We start from the raw sequence: 19679 nt of genomic DNA, 5'->3' as shown, positions 1-19679 counted from the left end.
TTCGATAAAAAAAAATGAATGGTGATAATGTTAATGGATTGCCAATGATCTTAAAAACATCTCTAGCTTCTCTTTTATTACAAAAATTATCCATACATACATCCTTAATTTTCGGGAAGAAAAAATCATTCAATTTTCTTACATCGAAATCACAGGTGGCAATTTTCTAAAAATACAAAAAAAGCCATAATGAATCCTATCGACAATTGCAAAGATATCCATTGTTTTTAGAAATCCATTGAAAAAGACAAATTTTTAGTTAGTCTGTATTTTATTGTTTTGTTTTTTATATGAATTGCAATAAATATAATTTAAATCATGCTATCTTTTGAATAATAATTATAACATTTAAACCCAGAACCCCCAATGAGTGGCATTATTGAAAAAGTTAGATAACATTTTTTTACAAATTTCGTATGTAGTTGAGCAACTATTTTTTTATGTAGTTTAAATTTCTTCTCACTAGATCCATAACAAAAAGTTGTATCTAATGAGAAAATATTCTCCTCAGATCCATTTGTAGCGACTAGGAGTAATGGTGTATCAAATGATAAATAACTTCTCATTAGATCCACGGTGGATCTAGTTGGAAAATAAAATCTCAGTAGATCCATAATGGATCTAGTGAATGGATCTTATGAGATAGATCGAATAACTGCTGAATTTATCAGTAAATTAGAGTGTACTTTTTATCACTTTACTTTTGTTTATTTGCTTGTTTGGTTTCCTAATTAATTAAACTTAAAGTAATACATACACGACACCTTGTTTTCAACTATTCAGTTAGTATCTAGAAGATGAGGTTATTCCACACTTTAACTATAGTAGTTTTCTATCTATCGTTATCTTGAGATATTGAGAGAGACTGGTATTTGTTATGCTTGTCTAACACAACGATAAATTGATTGATCTACTGAATTGTAACAAACTGATTTTATGGTGAAATATTTATCAAAAGTTCGTAGATAGAAAGTAATAAGTAATGCCCCAAAAAAAGTAGGTTACAGCCAAATCTTGTCAAAAATTAATAAGCACGTCAATGAATCTCCGTTTGACTGAATATACCAACTTATAGGCACTATAACTATTACAGTTACACAATTTTAATTAGATAAGTGCCAATTAGAATTATGAAAGTTATGGGTTATTATTCTGGTTGACACTGACTAACATGATAGTTTTGTCAGCAGTATTAGTAGAATTTTTTTTAGAATCTTATTGGCACAAAACCTCAGATTAAAGCATGGTAAATATAGAAGGTTTTGAAAACCACTAAATTTCATGAACATGACACAACTTTAAAAGTGAAAATTTAAAAACAGCTAAACATTTCGTAAATAAACTCTGGGTATCTTAAATATTTCACCGAACACGTAACTGTATTTTATTTACTTTAATCGAAGATTTCATAATGTAATCGACTACTAAATACCAAGTATGAGTGGTAATTAAACTGCGGTGGATAATTATTACCAATTATTTATTACTGTCACAAAATGTGGTGATAGTGAGACAGGACTTAAGTTACGTAACGAGATGTGCCCCGTATAAAAGTAGGTGAGAAAAAATAACAAGTAATACTTGAAGACATGTTGAATACGTAATTACGAGTATGTTATGTAACCACATGTCATAGATGTTATTGTAAAGCGTTAAACTGCTCGTAAGTGACGTTAAAGTATTATGAACGTCGCCTTAACTAGAATTAGCAACACTTTCTATAAAAAAATAATCTATAGTAAAATGTGAACTTTGATAAAACGGTTTCTTCCATGAAATACACGACAGTTTCTTCATCAATTCTTAAGTTGATGACTTGGGCAATACTGTAATTAATCGCTTATTTGATTAGGCACACAATTAAAGACATTTTCAATGGTCTGGAATGATTCAAAGCTAGTGTTTCTACATCTTGTCTATCCATCTAATCTAGTCTCACGGTGTTGCTACACGAATGTTCTTATTATTCTCAGGCTTTATAGTTATTTGGGTAAGTTTATTTGTGTTATAAAATATCTTGATTCTTTATGTAATAAGCTTCAGTCAGTAATTATATTTTCGGAAGAACATGTTCTGAAAATTTACGCATACCAAAGCTTCCTATATAAATTATTTCGAGTTTAGTTTCACATAGATACTTTTGTGTCAGGTTACTTCGAAAACATAATCGAATTTATGAATCTATAAAAAAACCCACTCACTCGCAGTGAGATGCTTGCATGAGCATCGATGACAGGTAGACCCGGAAATACAAAAACAGGAGTGACCCCACTGATTTTGACAACAACTGCTTCATTACGCCATTGTGTTGCTGGCATAGTTTCGCAATACATTAGTAATGGTTGTCAATAATATTGGGGGAATACAGGGTCAAAAACTCACAAGGTGGGATGCGTATAAAGAATTAGATAAGAAGTGTTTAAGCCGCCTGATAAAAATAGGTACTTGCCCGAAATTACGCGATGTTTTACAATCTACGAGCTGATTTTTCTTAAAGTTTTAAAACTTTCTTGGAATAAAATCTGCACTGTGTAATGCACGCACGTGTCACAATGTTCCCGAATCGAAAAAAAAACTGCTTGTGTACGACTTTCAGACCAGCTGCAAGGTTTTTTATGTTTTTAAGTCCGCCCTTTTGTGCATATCCACTTTCAAACGTTGCATTTCTGTCTTTTCAACTTATGATTTATGGATTCTGTGTGCATCCATTAACAAGAAGTTTTGTAGGTACTTACAAAGTTTTTAATTTACTCTTTTCATTATAACTGTGACATGAAGAAAGTTACAGGTACGTTAATGGAGGCCTGGCCTCCCCGCGGTCTGTGAGGTGACAGAGGTCGTCAGCTTTTGGGAAAGTCAGGTAATTACGTGATGGCCCACTGACAATACTGTTTAGGTACCTCTTTGAAACGCGGTCTAAGAGCCGGACTGGTAACGACTCAGAAATAAAAAGATGATAGCTTAGATGCTGGCTTGGTCTGGTTGCGAGTTCGAATCTAGCCAGGGGCAAACCGAGGCCAAACATTTAAACGTTATTGAATATTTATAGTATTATTCGTTATCAAGCTGTTTTGGTGCAGTAAATTGGGGTGACAGTTGGAATAATTACGTGCTGACCAAAATATCTTAAAGAAATTATGTAAGTAATACTTTCAAGTACTTTCAATATGTAATAGGCATTTTTAAGCTTATGCACCTTATTATACAATATATCAGGATTTTCAGGTTTGTAATTGAGCACACTTCGGGTCTTAACAGAGATAAACATTTAACTATTGAAAGTAGATAAAAATGTCGCCTTATGCACTGCCTAGTTAATTTAACTGGTACTTAACGTATGTAAGCAAATGTAGAAAATGCAAGAAAGTAGAAAATCAAGGTTTCTACAATTGTTTCTACGGAATTACACGGGTGTGAATGATTAAATCACTACATAAGCTATAATTTGCGAATAATAATGTACTAAAGAGACCATAAAACTGCACTTTATGAGAAATCTACACTTTTAAGCTATGAAATAACAGATTTAAAAGCTACGACCGCAGAAGAGTTATTATCTACTGTGCAACAGCATAAAAAATAGTTCACTTAAATATTAACCGGTAAAATTGCTAATGACGTTCTAAATATAAATGGTAATTTATATGCTCCGTTCTAGTTTCGAATCTAGACTGAAGCCGAAAACATTATCCACAGAAAAAAATAACAAATTAATTTCGTTAATTAACTCACGAGACTTCTTCTACATTAGAGTCAGAGTCACCACAATCACACATTTGGCTTAATTTAAGACGTGCTTGACTGAATGAGAAACTTTGGACAAGGGACTAGCAATTCAATGTTGCCATGGTAACGCGTTGTAGACAACAAAACATGGGTGGCATATTTAGATGAGTAGCCACGCCTACATTTTTGGTAGAATTTGGACGACTTTCCTTGTTTTCCTACTTTGAAAAAATATTTTCAAGCACTGAATGGTTTAATGTTTATAATTACATCAACGATAATCTGAAATCTTTTCTTGAATATTGCTGAATATTTGAGGATCGTTTCATAAATACGGGCCTAAATAGCAAAGACGGTATTTCTTTTGAAGATCACGAACATATGTTATTAAAGACATTATTTACAATAAATCTTTATGAACGAACATTAAGTGCAATAAGATTAATTTAATTTAAGATTGTCTTATTGAATGAATACTCGGATCTCTACAAGGTAGGTATAGAGTATACTCGTATTATCTACAACTACATACATAAAAGGACTTTTTATACATTTATAAATAGACAGGTTAATTTGATACCAATAACCTACAACGAGACGCACTTGATTGATTCCTAGAAAATATACAAAGCAATATTGTTTTTTTTTATCGTAGAATCAGTAGAATCGATGGCTATCTTTACACTTAAGCTGAATAACATTGATAACCGCTGATAATGGACATATCTGGTAAACATTATGATGATACTAACTCTTCAGTAACTTTTAGCTGCATAGAGCAATTTAATATGCATTTTATTGAAACAGCAAGGAACAAAAATAATGCTGTCAAGGAAGGCCAATAAGGAACCGAGCAGAAAGAGAGAGGAAGATCAGTTAACAGTTGGTCATTAATGTCTAATAAAACGAATGAAATACGTGTAATGGCTTACATTATTCTAGCTTCATGTAACTTTAAGGCTCCTTGCAAAACATGACGTCAATATTCACCTGACATTTTATAGCTCTCTCACGAATGTTGCGAATGTACCTTTTCACACAAATTACCGACCTACAATGTTGACAAAAGAAACGTGATAGAGGTAATCAGAGACATGAACTTAAATTTCCTTTCATCGTTAGTAAACAATGCTGATGCTTGACGTATTTTAAATTGTGATAGCATTATTGTTGCTTTAATACAAATATTTCAAGTCCAGTTCGGCAGATTTACAATTTACTTTCGTGGTAAAATGCCAAGTGTAACGTCAAATAATGACTTCGATAAATATCGCCTATCATCACGTTACGGTTCTGAACGACGGTAGTTATGTATTGCTCATGTCAACGACCAGATGCACAAACAAATCATCAGTTATCTACTCCAATTTGCAGAACACACCATTGTAACATGGTCTAAATATAGATTCATTCGCGATTCATACAATATGTTTTATTTAAATCATATTTTGAAATTATGCAAGTATCAAGACCGTTATTCCCAAGACCCAGCTCTAATTAAACCTTAATTGATTTGTGTTGTACATCGTCGATATACAGCGTAGGTATATCTTAATTGGTGGTAGTAGTAACTTACTGCTAATTAAATTAGCGAACTTGTACAATGTTAATTCACACTATCTATTAATTTTCATTGAGGGTGTACACTGGGTTTTTGTCACTGACACTGCACTTGAGATTTCGACTGGACGATGTCGGCCGATTTGTTTTCGGATTGGTCGTGCCGGAGGGTTAGCACGTGCGTTCTCGTGCAGCGGAGAGCGGGCTACGTACGTCCGCGCGCGCGACGCCCCACAGACTAAAATCCGCGCGCTCAAGCACGCCGCGAGATGAACCGAAGCCCCATAGCAGCTGTGCGCACTGCTTTATCTGATTACCTCATGGAGCAAGGACCTTTCGACACACAAAGCTCGCCGTAAAATCCACCTTGAAAATCGTTCGGGCCGCGAAATTTGTTACGAAAGAACCCTCGTTGACAGATCCGCGTTTAGAAACTTTGATTACTTACAGTTTCTTTTATGGCCGTTTAGGTTTTCTTGTAACAAGAACTAGTACCGGAAGCACATAATGGTCAATAAAAATATTTTATGCCATGATCTTAAAACAAACCAGTAGTAGGTATAATTCAAATCCAAAATCGTTATAGTACTCTGATATTACGGATGATTTTCTTTTAATGCAAGCAACAGTTACAAATTGTCTGAGAACAATGAGCAAAATTGAATTATTTGTTACCCAAAACACACAGTGCATATGGCCCGTTATTATGGCGACCACTTTTATTATGTAGGTACTTAACGAGGAAACCACATGTTAACGTTACAATACGCCAATATTAGTTTAAACAACAATCGGCAGTACATCTACTGGGAGTGTTGTACATGTCTAAGATTTGCACATGCCGGTCTCGAGAACTCTAGAGATCGTTCCCATTGTTGTGCACGGCCATTGTTGAACCGCATGGAGGTCACAGACTCAGGACCGTTCTTCGACTTTGTTTCGATTTTTATGCCATCAAATGCGATAATATCACCCACGCGGACGTAACGCACGGAACGTGTGAACTTTGTGCTTCAAATTCCTCGCGAATGCTCACCCATTTATGCTTTGAAATGAGGACAAGGCTTTTAAATATTACACAAAATTTTCATGACAAGACATACCGGCTGTCTACTTAGAGTACAGGAAGCTTTTTATACATACGAAAAAACTATATTATTAAGTATAAGAAAGATGTTATCATCATCATTACTGTTGAATTCATCGCTGTTAATTTCGAAACAATAAATAGCAGTAAACCACATGTAATATTTTTTGCCAGTGAGGAGCCGAATTTACAAAGATACCTAAGTATAGATAGATAATTGTTACTGGTTTAGAAGCTGGCTTTTAGACTGGCTTATTTTTTATCTGAAGCAGAGGTTACTGATCTTAATATCAGGCTTTTGAAGCAACAGAATCACGTTTTGGTCTCAAGAGACTATACTTTATTTGGACGTGATCTGTGCCAAGGCGTCTTTAGTCATCTCGGGGCACCTGCGTTTAGAAAGGAATTTCAATTACTACGGAAAGGGACCAAGTAAATTGCCCTTGATTAAATCTATCAAGACAATACGTATTGGAAATAAAAGTCATAATCATTAACCTTGCACTTTACAAATGTTAACGGCAGCAAAACAATCTCCTGGTTTCGTTACGGTCCATTAAGAAAAATTGTAAGTATTTAAGATAAATGCGTGGTATCATTAATGTACCAGCTAAGCCAACTGAACTGGTAGTTATCTGTTTTAATTGAGAAGCGTTTATGTTATGTGTTACAGGGAATGTATTATTGAACCAATCGAATTTCAAATCACATTGGCACGAAATCGTAAAATTTATATTTACCTACCTAGGGACGAAAAGTTTAGTGAATTTCTGCGACGAGTTACTTGGCTTGATCGAGCCCACAAGTAGAAATCGTGGACAAATAACATTGAAAGAATAAGTAAAGACATTGACAAACGGCATGAAGCAAAAGAAAGCATTGACATTGACATATTGTTCGGTTCTACGAAATCTTTTAACGGTAATGGGTCACAACAATCTATGAGTTATTATTATACCAAAGTTCCGGTAAAATTAATTCTTCATTACGAAACGAAAACAATTATAGTAAGTTTGATTTCAATAGTGGATTATAAATTCGTTATGCTTCCAAAATAGCTAGCATCTGTTACCTATTTAATACTCCACGTACATAGTACCTACTATCACAGAATAATATTATGATACTATTTAGGTAATGCGCTCTTACCGTGCGTGATAACTTATGGCTCGGAAACGTGGCCTCTCACTATAGGCCTTATACAGAAGCTCAAAGTTGCACAGCGTGCTATGGAAAGGGCTATGCTTGGTGTTTCTTTGCGAGATCGAATCAGAAATGAGGAGATCCGTAAACGAACCAAAGTCGCTGACATAGCCCGACGGATTAGCAAGCTGAAGTGGCAATGGGCAGGGCACATAGTACGCAGAACTGACGGCCGATGGGGCAGAAAGGTTCTGGAATGGAGGCCGCGTACCGGAAAACGCAGCGTGGGACGTCCACCTACAAGGTGGACCGACGACATCGTAAAGGTAGCAGGGAAGCGCTGGACGCAGACCGCTGCCAATCGATCAACATGGAAAGCATTGGGGGAGGCCTATGTTCAGCAGTGGACGTCCTATGGCTGAAATGATGAATGCGCTCTTCTCATGTCGCAGAATCAATAATGTTCAAGTTGTATTTTATTATTAAAGAAAACAAATTAAAAGGGGCATCAATTGCGTTTTGCCTGTTTGTTTTGACTAGAAAGCAGCCGGGAATGGCATCACACCTTTGTCTGGTGCATCAATATTATCGTTTGTGGTGATTGTTTGGATCCATTGAACAATAACCCTGTAGTTGGAAGGAAAGCGGTATAAACAACTTTAGGGCTAGCTTCTACAGGCAGCTAATTATCTATCTTGTTCGTAAGAATCTACATGAGTGCATCACACCATAATGTCGCTTGATTGTTGTGTTACTGTCTTGATTGTTTTCTTTTCCCTTCCTATCGTCCCTTTTGTTTTGTTATTAAGCTGTTTACGTTTTTCTTATAAAGTTGAAAATACTGTTAAATTTTTGTGTAGTTCAATTTCTGATTTTCTGACCTACATCAATGTGTAAATGGCTAAAACATAGCTTTATGTTAGACGTTGAGTTGGCAAAACAGTGACGTCATAGACTGTCTTCGCCATACAACTATGGTCGATCACGCTCTAACAGCTCGAAAAAAGTATGACATACAAAAAAGTTGCAGCGTGGGACGTCCACCCACAAGGTGGACCGACGACCTGATAAAGGTAGCAGGAAGGCGCTGGATGCAGGCCGCTACCAACCGTGCGATGTGTTGTCTTCTAACTCCGCTAGATCACACAAAGGTAGGGAAAGAAATATTCTCAAAATTACTTACCCGATGTTAGTAAGGCTGTTATTGCTCGCGGTAAGCGAGTCTGGTCCGGTCTTCCCCTGCGCCATGGCCGCCAGCTGGCGGTCCAAGAAATTGTTCTGTTCCAGTAGTTGGCTCCACTGCCGTACTGCCGTCTTGGATGACGACAACTCTTGGCGGAGCTGCTTTTCGTCCAGGGAATTCAGACCACTCCGGAGGCTGCTGTCCAGCCTATAGAAATATGATTTTTGTTTATGCTCATTCATTAGCTTATTAATGGTGTTTGCTCAATCAAGATAACTGATATTGTAATACTGATGAGAATAATCTTGTAACGATAATGTTAGGATGATTAGCAGGACATTACAACAGTGAAAGCAAATAATTTTTGTCTGCATATTATTATTTACCTACCTACTTACTAGTTTTACTTGGATTTAAACTTAGTTAAATAATGCTTGCCGAATTCGGTATGCAATTTCCTGTCTAAAATTGCCTTTAAAAATTTTGGTTTAATTGATAATTAACTAACATGATATCAGCCCTTTAGCTCTACTGCAAATATTAGCCTCTAATAAAAAAAAAATCTGGATACCTAGACCTGTAAATTATCTATCTAATGTCTTCAGTGTTTGAAAACTTAATTGAACTTAATTTAGGTACTTACTTATTTGCTAAATTACATAAAATTAATGACTGTGTATGCTTAACAATTTCACTTTTCTTTATACTAGCTCGTATTACTATCTCAGTCATTACTACTTTCAACACGTTTCTCGCTTGTTATTTCTGCTAATTTATACCAACTAGTAAATGAACAGGTATGTACCTACCTCTCAATATAATCATCAACGCTCTGCAAACTGGTGACGGACTGTGCCAGGTCGTTGTCCATCATCAGGTCGTCGGAAGCCAGGCTCGACAGCGTGTCAAGGGAGTTGGTCCGCTCCGTTCCACCGTTCCGACCGTTGCAAACTAAATAATTAAAATGAATAATTATATTTGCAGGTAATTACTAATTGTAGGTAAGCTGTTACCCAAGTCATTATTTCTAGCCAGACTGAGTATGTTGTGTAATTTTTTTTGATTTTACTTTTAATTTTGCACGTCGAGCTCGCAATTTTCGCGCCAAATCTATTTAAAGCATAGATTAAAAATATTTGAAAGAAGTGTTTTGATATCAAAATAAATACTGGCCATTTTTGTGAAAAACAAAAAGTAATGTTTTTTTTCTTTTCGATGGAGCAATCTTTGTAAATCGAGAAAAGAGGTTTGATTACTTCGTGATTTAAAACTTACGTTTTCTATTCCTCTGCGCTAGGGGACTGGATGTGATGCGCTCCCTAGACCTCCGTAGTTGTCTGCCCGTTTCTTCTTTGTTTGCTGAACTGCCGTCATTGTTTTCTGGGTACATGAACAAAACCGATTTAGAATATTTTTTAAAGTAAGTTATTGCACGCAACTGTGTACTGTGCGCTGTGTAATTTTGTAGTAAGTAGTTATTGTCTGAGGACGAAGTATGTACACAGAATTAATTAGTAGTTAAAATTCAGTAATATTTTCTTGACCTGTGACTGTTACATGATTATTCATATTTAAAATAATTACACTACCATTTGTAATAAATGCCTACTCGTACCTACATATATCCTCATTTCATTATATCTTTTTCAAGTTCCTGCTACTGATTTGAACCTAACTAGACCTTATGTATTTAATTCTGTTTACGATCATTAATTACTTACAAAAAGGTTTCTTATGAAACACCTACTTTTAGGTGTTTTTCAAATACAAATTCAATAATTTATTTACAAAAAACAGAATTTTTTTTTTAAAACTAAGGCAAACTTAACTCTAAACAAAATAAAAATATAAACTTATTTTACTCAAAAATAAAAGTGTGTCCGTGAGGCAAAGAGGCGAGAATGCTGGCTGCATTTCCTCGCTGAATGGCAATACTAAGCCTTTGTGCAAGGAAAGAGCCAGCATTTAGATTTTCCGAAATTTTAATTAATTTAGGGGAAATGGTCCGAAACAGTAATTTAGCATTCGGTCCCCAAGGTCCGAAGGTCTCGACACCAAAAGGCGCAAATATGTAGTCATTAGAAAGTGACTCATATTTGCGCCGTTTGGCTAACTCAGCCGACTCTGCTGCAGCCCCAGCTTTAGCAACTGATTCCCTGAGGTGGGAAGGGGCTAAAGTATCGACACATGTAGCGTCCCAAACTAAAGCCCGTCCCCGTTCCCAGGGAACCAGAGTGAGACCATCAGGTCTCTTGCCATCATCACGGACCAATCCACGTGGTTCTAACGTGGATGGAACGTTGATGCTGGCAAGGGCTCTCCTGATGGCGTCGTTGAGAGCAGCGTGTCGGGCGAGACGACCAGCACTTTGCTGGCAACATAGACCGTGGTGACCGAATTGGTCCACCTCTTTGCCACAGGGACACGTGTGGGGTAGGGGAACCTGTTGTACTTAGGCCAGTTTTTCGAATTTTGATTTTTTGAAAAATAATGGTGATAGTTAAACTTGTCTAGTGCTGTTATATTTAAAGATCATTTAATTAGCTACATAATTCGTTCATAAAATTGTGTATAATTTTAAAAATTTGGGCATACTAGCTGCTAGAAAAAAAAAGGGAAAACTGTCCTAGGTACAACAAACCAGATGTACCTTGGACCGTGTACGTTGTACCTATTAAAATTTAAATAAATGCTTATATTCGCTTCAATTTGTTAATTTTCTGTTAAATTATTATTTGAAATACCAATTATTACAGTTATTAGCAACAATATCTAGGTAAAAGTATTTTTTAAAAAAGATCCTCATCCATATTTTTTGTACTAATTATTTTTCACAATTTTTTGGCAACAAATCACTTAAGTTAAACCGGCTCTCCAGTCCATGTTTAGCCTTACACAATCAACAAAAATATGACAATATTCAACATTTTTTCTAGAAAATTTTGGTGAATGTTGATATGTTATGTCGTGTAGGAAAAAATACGCGCTGGAGTGGCTTTAACTTGCAATCTAGTTCTTATCATTTAACATAAATTCTAGCAAAATATCCATTAAAACCGCTTTATCAACAAAAATAATGTTAAAAAAGTCATATGAAGATACATTAAACGTAAATTTAAAAAACATTAGAAATTAAAAATATATATATCAAAAACAGACTTAAAATTGCTATTTTGAGATCTTCGGGGCATTGTTTCTATAACAGTATAATATGTTTTTTTTATTACAATAAAATTCTCATTAAAACATAATGAAAATCAGTGACCAAGGTACATCGCTAGTTGGGTGGTCAAGGTACAACATTCCGACTACTTCACTTAATAAGCATAATAAACCCACTTCCATTTGAGCTTAGGATCTGAAACTCATATCGTCTAGTAGCTAGATATATAAAGATTATGTTCTAACTATAACCGTTTTGTCAAACATGCAACATTTTTCATAAATTGACATGAAGTAAACCTCAAAAATCTCACTGCGTCAGTGTAAAATATTAAATTACCATTTTTTCTTGTACTTGCACGGCGTCGGCGAATCTTAGCTAACTTCACGTTAACGTTGACAAATGACGTATGTAATACCCTAGACAACTTTTCATAAAACCGCATAATTTAAAAAATATATACAATTGTTTTAGGTACAACTCTGTCCAAGGTTCAACAGGTTCCCCTACACAGATTGGTGCACCGAGGCGTAAGCCCACACACACCCGGAAAGACTCGTTATCAAAAAATGTTCCGAGATTTTTGGAGGGAAGTGCATTTAGCCAGTGACCGGATTCCCTACAAGAAACCGCTAAGAGCCTAGCTTTGTTAGTATCACTGATAGAATTTTGAACAAGGTGGTTAAAAGTCTCTTTCGCTAGTGGAGCGTCCCAGAGTTTTTGATGATGACGTTCCTTTGGGACGTCCTCACTAGGACAGAGACTTTTCCAAGATTCTTCCGCCTCACTAATTTCATCTAAAAATGTGCTGTTAAAAAAATTTTTTTTGACGAGGGGAAGAGTACTGTAAGCGGACGAAAGAAAGGCGGGTAAAGCAACACTAGAAATTTTGCGTATGCCGATACCACCGAGCCGAATAGGGAGTGTGGCTTGTAGCCAGGAATTATCATTGAGTTGCAAATTTAGAATTTATTTGCTAGAATACATAATTACTAGAAATCCAGTTTTAATGGCTTAAGCTTAAATGACTTTGGAGTCGTAACATTGTTAATAAATTATTGTGAGCTTATTTTTAATACAGTAATAGGTTACATTTTCTCAGTACTGTTACAGTTTCGTTCCCCTTTTAAATGTAATTTCTGCTGTTAGATAAAGAATCACGCGATTTTGTTTTAATTATCTGTAATTGACTTATTTAATATCTCTAGAGAAGAGTTGAAAGATACAATTAATACTTTTACCTGTTTCAAATACAGTGCTTCTTTCAGTAATATAAAGAGTAGGCGCACACCGTTGATTTTTCGTCGGCCGATAGTTTAGTCGGGCTGTTGATCAGTATGGGCATGAATGGGAGTGCGCACACTACGCCGATTCGATTTGGCCGATTCTTCATACAATTTGAAATCGGGCACAACTATCGGCCAACTAAAAATCAACGGTGTGCGCCTACTCTTAGTATTACGGATTAGAAGGTGCGGCTAAATGAAATAGTATAGATTTACTACTTACCTACTTGTGTTAGTGAAATCCTTCAAGTTTCACTTGCTTTTTTAATAGCGATCGTTTTTTTTCTTACTTAAATTTTTTTTACTTACTTCGGAACAGCAACGCTGGCTGGTCGGCGATCTCATCGTCGAAGAAGTCCCGCCCATCTGACAGGGACAGGGAGCCAGAAGCATGTGTGGGAGTGCCGGGAGACTCTGGAGTGTTGTTCTTGCTCCCCTCTCCTCCACTGCAGACGCTCCTTAATTCACTGGGAAAAGGGATATAAATGATAATAATTTTAAAACCAAGAAATTGCTGCGGCTGCGTTTTAATTGCCGCAAGTTGTAAGTAAACTAACTTTTGTAGTGATACCGTCGCGCATTTCGAAGCGCGTTAGTCGCATTTGCGATGCAAATGATGCCATCGCGCTACTAATGCGCTACGTACAGCAGCGCGACTGCATCGCTACAAAAAGTCGCCGTGGGCGAGGGCTCTTAATGGAATTAGATGTCTTTAATATTGCTCGCTTATCTATAACTTTAATGCATGAAATGATGCTTTCGCCTTCACTAACAGTTTAATTTTTTTATACTGTGTCTGAATTGCAAATCCATCATTTTCCTTGGTCTATTTCAGCTGTGAGGTGCACTTACATTATTTCTTTCACTGGCTGCAACAACTCTCCATCAACCCGATCCTCGACGACCGGCTCTGGCGTCCTGGTCTTGGTGTTAGCAGTCTGGTACGCCGAAGATATGGAAGGTGGATCTCTTTCTATGTGCAGCTCGTTGTTGGAGTCACTGGTGCTGGTGGAAGATATCAGACTGTCGGCTGGAGACGTCTCATCGTCAAGAAGACTTTGCGTGGACGTTTCCAGAGCTGACATGTCGAATTTGGACTCTTCCAACGTGAGCGTCAGGTTGTCATGGATTCCACTCTGGTTTGTGCACGTGCTCGTAGTGCTGTAGTTGGAACTTGTCATCGACCCTGAAAAAAAGTAATTTGTTGAGAATTTGGAATATAGTTAATTTAGAGTTAAATCTTTTAAAGAATGCTGTGCACTCTTTTTGCTGTAGATTTTATAATTACTAAAATATAATAAAAAACTTTTTTGCTTTAGTTAGACTAATTGCTACTGTTTGACACGAAAGGAATATTTTCTAAATAGAAACTCGGGCCGGAAGTAAGTAATTGAATAGTAAATCGGATATTAGAAATGTTACATGATAGCGCTACGATACCCCATATACAGGTACTTTTAAGGTTCAATTATTATATTTCTATAACAGATGGCTTGAGTGAGATTGATGCCTTCTTTACTTACCCATCATAGTACTACGTAGCGAGTCATGTTGACTGAGAGTCAACGATTTCATCAGAAGCGGATGAGGAACAGGTGGTTCATCCATGATGACTATTGTCTTCTTAGGGATCTCCACTTCCACCGGCTTTGGCGCTTCCTTGACTTCAAACTTGGACTTGTCGTCCTCACAGCTGGAGACGCTGAGGGCGATGGAGACATCGTCTTGTGATCTGAGAATGAAAACAATTCAATCATTAAACTAAATACCATACAATAAGGGTGGATTTAGATTAGAAGCAGGAGGGTGACATCCGTAGTGTTTTTTTAATATTCAGGAAAACGATACTCTGTCATTGGATTTGCTATGAAATTAATTATAATTAATTAACGAACGAACTCTAGACTGTATTGAGCATAATAAATGTGATTTTTGATTGGACTCTACAAACTTAAGGTATAGATGTAATTTTTTTTTAGTTTTGGCTTTTTGTCTATAGTTTTGTTATTTGCATAAGCAGTATTTAATTTGTATTAATTTGTGTTTACCTTGTAGCCATAGCTTCTCCAGCAGCTTGGCTTTGCCAGGCGCTGCTGTTTCCGAAATGGCTCTCCTCGCTCTTGCAAGACGGACTGGATTCCTTGCTGGAGTTCACCGTGGTAGGTGACACGACACCACTGGATGACTTTGTAAACGAATTCTGTAAGAAAAAAAAAGAATTTGGAGTTCAAATTAGAAGGTTTTTAAATCTTCTTGAACAACACAATCACAATCCTAATTATATTTTTTGGTTAGTATGCTTTTGAATTAAATAATATACTTAGATTATACGTTCTTTAATGAAATCTCATCTTCCAGGGATAAGTATAAATAGCTCCTTATTGCCGGAACCAAAAAAATCTAATTGCGTTACAGAAACAAATCAGCAGCTAGCTATAGCTCTATTTTTATCACGTCTTCTTTATTTACCTGTTTATTCAACATCTCAGGCTGCGCCCGATCCAGCACGAACTTCTCCTCGTCCTTATAATCCAGATTTGTCTGGATCCTAGTCGGCCTGGTCCTGGTCCTGTAGCGGTCCAGGGTCGACATGGGCGAGTTCTGTCTATTAGACGTTTCTGGCGGAGGCGCCGGCTTGGGTAGGATAGGCGATGGGGGCTTGTAGGTGGGCGCTGGAGTATCGTACTCGGGAGATAGCTCGTCGTCGAAGGAACTGGGCAGCTTTGGCAGGGGAATCACGGCGTGTCCTGTCACGACTGCTTCGTCTGTGAAGTGAAAGTGATATTTATATACTGTTCCAGAATGGGTAAATCAAACTGCTATAGGAGGTAGCTTAACCTCTGACCTGAAAAATGAAATAGTTATGATTCCCAGAGAAAATGTTAGAGTCATTCGGGTCAAGAGCACGCACTTTTTTTTTGATGGCCTCCCAGACCTATAAAGAATTATATAATTGGCATGTTATGATATTAAATCTGTAGAATATTTAATAAATTTTCACTATTTAAGAAAAATTTCCATCAAGATTAATTAGTTTTAGCCCTACATAGGCTTAACTGAAAACTTTTCCAATGCGTACTCTTGACCCGATGTGTGGGTAAAATTACGCAAGTCTTAGGGTAAAGTTACGCACGCGGGGTAAACGTACGCATTCAGATTTCTAAGAGAATACAATTAAGATTGGCAATAATCAATATTTATTTAATCTTGTAAATAACATTTTAAGAACTTTAACATTAAAAAAAATAAGAACTCTTTGTATTATACAGGGTGGAATTTTGTAATGCCACGAGGGAAAGTACTCTTAATATTGTAGATAGAAAATTTTACTCAAATAAAACATTCCTTAATTTTTGAAAACAAAGAGAACTCCATTCAAAGATTTTTGAAAATTTTACGAAAATTCACTATCATACCATAATTTTGTAAATAATTAAAATAGTTTAAGATTTCATGGTTTTCCTTTCATTTAATTTTAGCAAGTTTGTTAGAGAGATTTCATCCATAAACTTAACCCTAACGATCGATGCAATAAAAATACAGGATGTAATTTTTAACAAATTTTAGTTGGTTCGATTCCTCTACATTACTAAGAGTACTTTCCCTCCAGGTGCTCTATTACAAAATTCCGCCCTGTATCTATTATAATGTGAATCTTGTCTTAAATTATTTATATTGGCAATAGTCACACTTTGAGATCAAAATAATTGGCCTTCATTATTTGGTCATCTGAGATGAGATGAGGGTCCGCTGAGGGGCCTTCCTTATGTAATTTCTCGGCATTTTGGTGTAGGTATTCTGAAAGATTGAACAATTTTTGATATTTTTATTTCATTTGGGTTATAAGTGCGCAACGGGGGTAAACGTACGCGTGCGTACTATTAATCTCGTACTCTTACCCCAATCGGCAAATATATCAAATAATCAGTCACAACACACACGTTAAATACTTTTTACGAATATGATAAACTTAGATCAAAACTACATTAAATGAACAATAGAAATATAGTATACTTACTGGCACAGAGCTATCCATTTAACTACAGCACACTTTTCCGTGGCATAATAATTAAACGAATTAAGCGTGCTACAAGTATTCGGCGACGTGTCGCGACCAGTACTTAGATTGCGTCGGCGCGGCGCGTGGCTCCTAAACGGCTACAGTAGCGCCACTCTGTTTTACAAACACAGACCTCGGCCCCCCCACCCCTGTCGGAGATCGGACCACCGCGTACTTTTACCCACCGCGTGCTGTTACCCCGAATGACTCTATACATAAAAAACATTGTTCTTCTTCTGCCTCGCCTTATCGACAAAGTCAGCTTTCCCAATCATGTGCCACCATTCATTTCTGTTTCGAATTTCTTGTTCGTGAAGTCCCTATACTTTCATGTCCTTTTCATTCACATCCAGGTGGTTTGGTAGAGGTCTTCCTTTTCCCTCTTTTTAATAACTATGGAAAGCAACTTTTGTCTTCTCTCTTCTTAATTCACAACGTGACTATAAGTACAATTTTACTATCGGCCCCAGTTCCAGCTACCCATTTCCAGTCATGTCGTCTCGTTATATCGCAAAGCATCACCATTTGATGAGAGCGAGAGAAAAAAGGGAATGGGGAACTGGAACTGTGGCCGATAGTACCACGTCGTCCTACTGCAACAAAGGCAGAACTGTGGCCGATAGTACCTCGTTGTCTTCGTTTCAGCCGAAAGACGTCCACTGTAACAAAAGCCTCCCCCAAGGTTTGGGGGCGGTCTACCTAAAAGAAATAAATGAAATGGTGAATTTTTGGTATCTCACCCATAATATCAAGGTCGGCCACTTGCAGCTCTCGGAGGTGGAAGCTGTGCGAGCCCTTCATGACCATCTCCAAGTTGCGCGGGCGCCGGCGCGCGCGCGGGGAGCCCTCCCCCCCGCACTCCCCGCCCGTCCACACGCCCGAGTCAGAAGATACTGCTGACCCAGCACCTGGACACATTTTTTTAGCTTTATGAGACATGTTTTATGTTTTAAGGGCTCTATCAAAGATCAAAGGTTCAAATATCATGGAACTTGTGGACCTACTTGGGTAAATTTTTTGGACTAGCTGATCATGATTTCACCCAGAAGATAGATGTTTAAATAAAATATTATAAATTTATTTGAAACCAAACCATATTATTATATGTTGTTATTTATTTACCTATGTAAATTCAAATTCAAATTTTTTATTGCAGTAAATAAGCGTTTTCCTAAAACTGAGATATTTTTTTCTTGACGAACCGAAATATCGAGGAATTGAATTGTCAATACATTACCTACTTACTTCTTAATGTTTCATAACCATAAATCAACTGACGTTAAAAAATAATAAATGCGGAAGCTATAATACGGAGAGTAGGTATTACAAATATGAAACAATTTATAAAAATGATTAAGATCTAAAATAAGAATGATTATCTCTTATTTGTAAACTTGACCTTTTGCTTAGTGTGTGTTTACAAAATAAACAAATAAAAAATGAAAAACATTTAAAAATGTAAGAAAACATAAGTCTTACCTTCCCTCCATCCCTCGGAGGATCCCGCCTTCCTAGTATTATTCACCACCTGTGAACCAAAAATTTTCATTATCACCAACTACATTCACTTTCACTTCACGAATTTATGTAACTGAAAACTTTAACCATTCCGGTATCGGCAGTCCGAAGTGCATATCAACGTGCGAACGGTAGGGCGACCCTACGGGAACCTGTGTCGAAATGACCCAAAGATCGTTGTTGGTTAACAGTTTAAAAATACCGAACATCCCACACGATAGTTCACAACTGAAACCTATCCGAAGATACGAAAGCGAACGATGATAATGAATAAACAAATTGTTCCTAAAACATTTATAACTAGTACACTGATTTTATTACATTACTTTCAAATCAAAAGATAACGGAATTTCCATAAAACAACACTTAGATTTAGCACACTCACCAATATTTTATTACATATTTGCAATTTGATTGCAGCAACACACTAAATTCAAAGTAAAAATATTACAAAGTGATTTTTATACAACACGTCATTTCACGGTCCAGAACTAGGAGAAAATGCTCGTATAATTAATTTGTTTCATTAATTAAAGCCGTGAATTAACTATTCATGAAAGTTGTCTAACCATCTCTTTGTGTTACATTTTGCTGATGTTTTAAAAATGCGCCCAGCTACCTATGCATATGGGTGATATTAACATAATAATAAACGAAATGGGTTGAATATATTCTTACTACTTACTATTTATTTATTTGTTATGTTTTTTTTTCACTATTTTATAAGAGCCAACGAATTCACCAAATAGGCTCTAGAAATATAAAACTGGTAATGAACGTTATTAGGCAGTTAACAAAAATAATTTAAAAATTTCCTAATTACTGCAATCAAAGAACACTAAAACTAGAACTGACCCAGTTTAGATGCGCGTGTTTCAATTAAATTCATATACTTATTTCGTAATTTAGCAATTTATCATTAGTAAAAATAATATAAGTGAATATGTATGTAG

General features: G+C 36.4%; 1 protein-coding gene across 11 annotated transcripts in view; it reads right to left on the bottom strand.

Annotated features, from left to right (window-relative positions):
• LOC135073807 (uncharacterized) overlaps positions 1–19679 on the bottom strand; it is a 132488-nt gene that overhangs the window by 38475 nt on the left and 74334 nt on the right. For all 11 annotated transcript variants that reach the window (XM_063967997.1, XM_063967998.1, XM_063967994.1 and 8 more), the window contains 10 exons: positions 18688–18736; positions 17949–18116; positions 15618–15913; positions 15197–15348; positions 14672–14880; positions 14001–14334; positions 13458–13615; positions 9975–10079; positions 9509–9650; positions 8700–8906 (listed from right to left, as the gene is read on the bottom strand). In XM_063967997.1, coding sequence (XP_063824067.1) covers positions 8700–8906; positions 9509–9650; positions 9975–10079; positions 13458–13615; positions 14001–14334; positions 14672–14880; positions 15197–15348; positions 15618–15913; positions 17949–18116; positions 18688–18736 — 1820 coding nt within the window. The remainder of the gene's footprint in view (positions 1–8699; positions 8907–9508; positions 9651–9974; positions 10080–13457; positions 13616–14000; positions 14335–14671; positions 14881–15196; positions 15349–15617; positions 15914–17948; positions 18117–18687; positions 18737–19679) is intronic.

Source organism: Ostrinia nubilalis, chromosome 8, assembly GCF_963855985.1.
Source record: "Ostrinia nubilalis chromosome 8, ilOstNubi1.1, whole genome shotgun sequence".
NCBI lineage: Eukaryota > Metazoa > Arthropoda > Insecta > Lepidoptera > Crambidae > Ostrinia > Ostrinia nubilalis.
The sequence above is the reverse complement of the archived record's forward strand: the minus strand, read 5'-3'. Positions and strand labels throughout refer to the sequence as shown.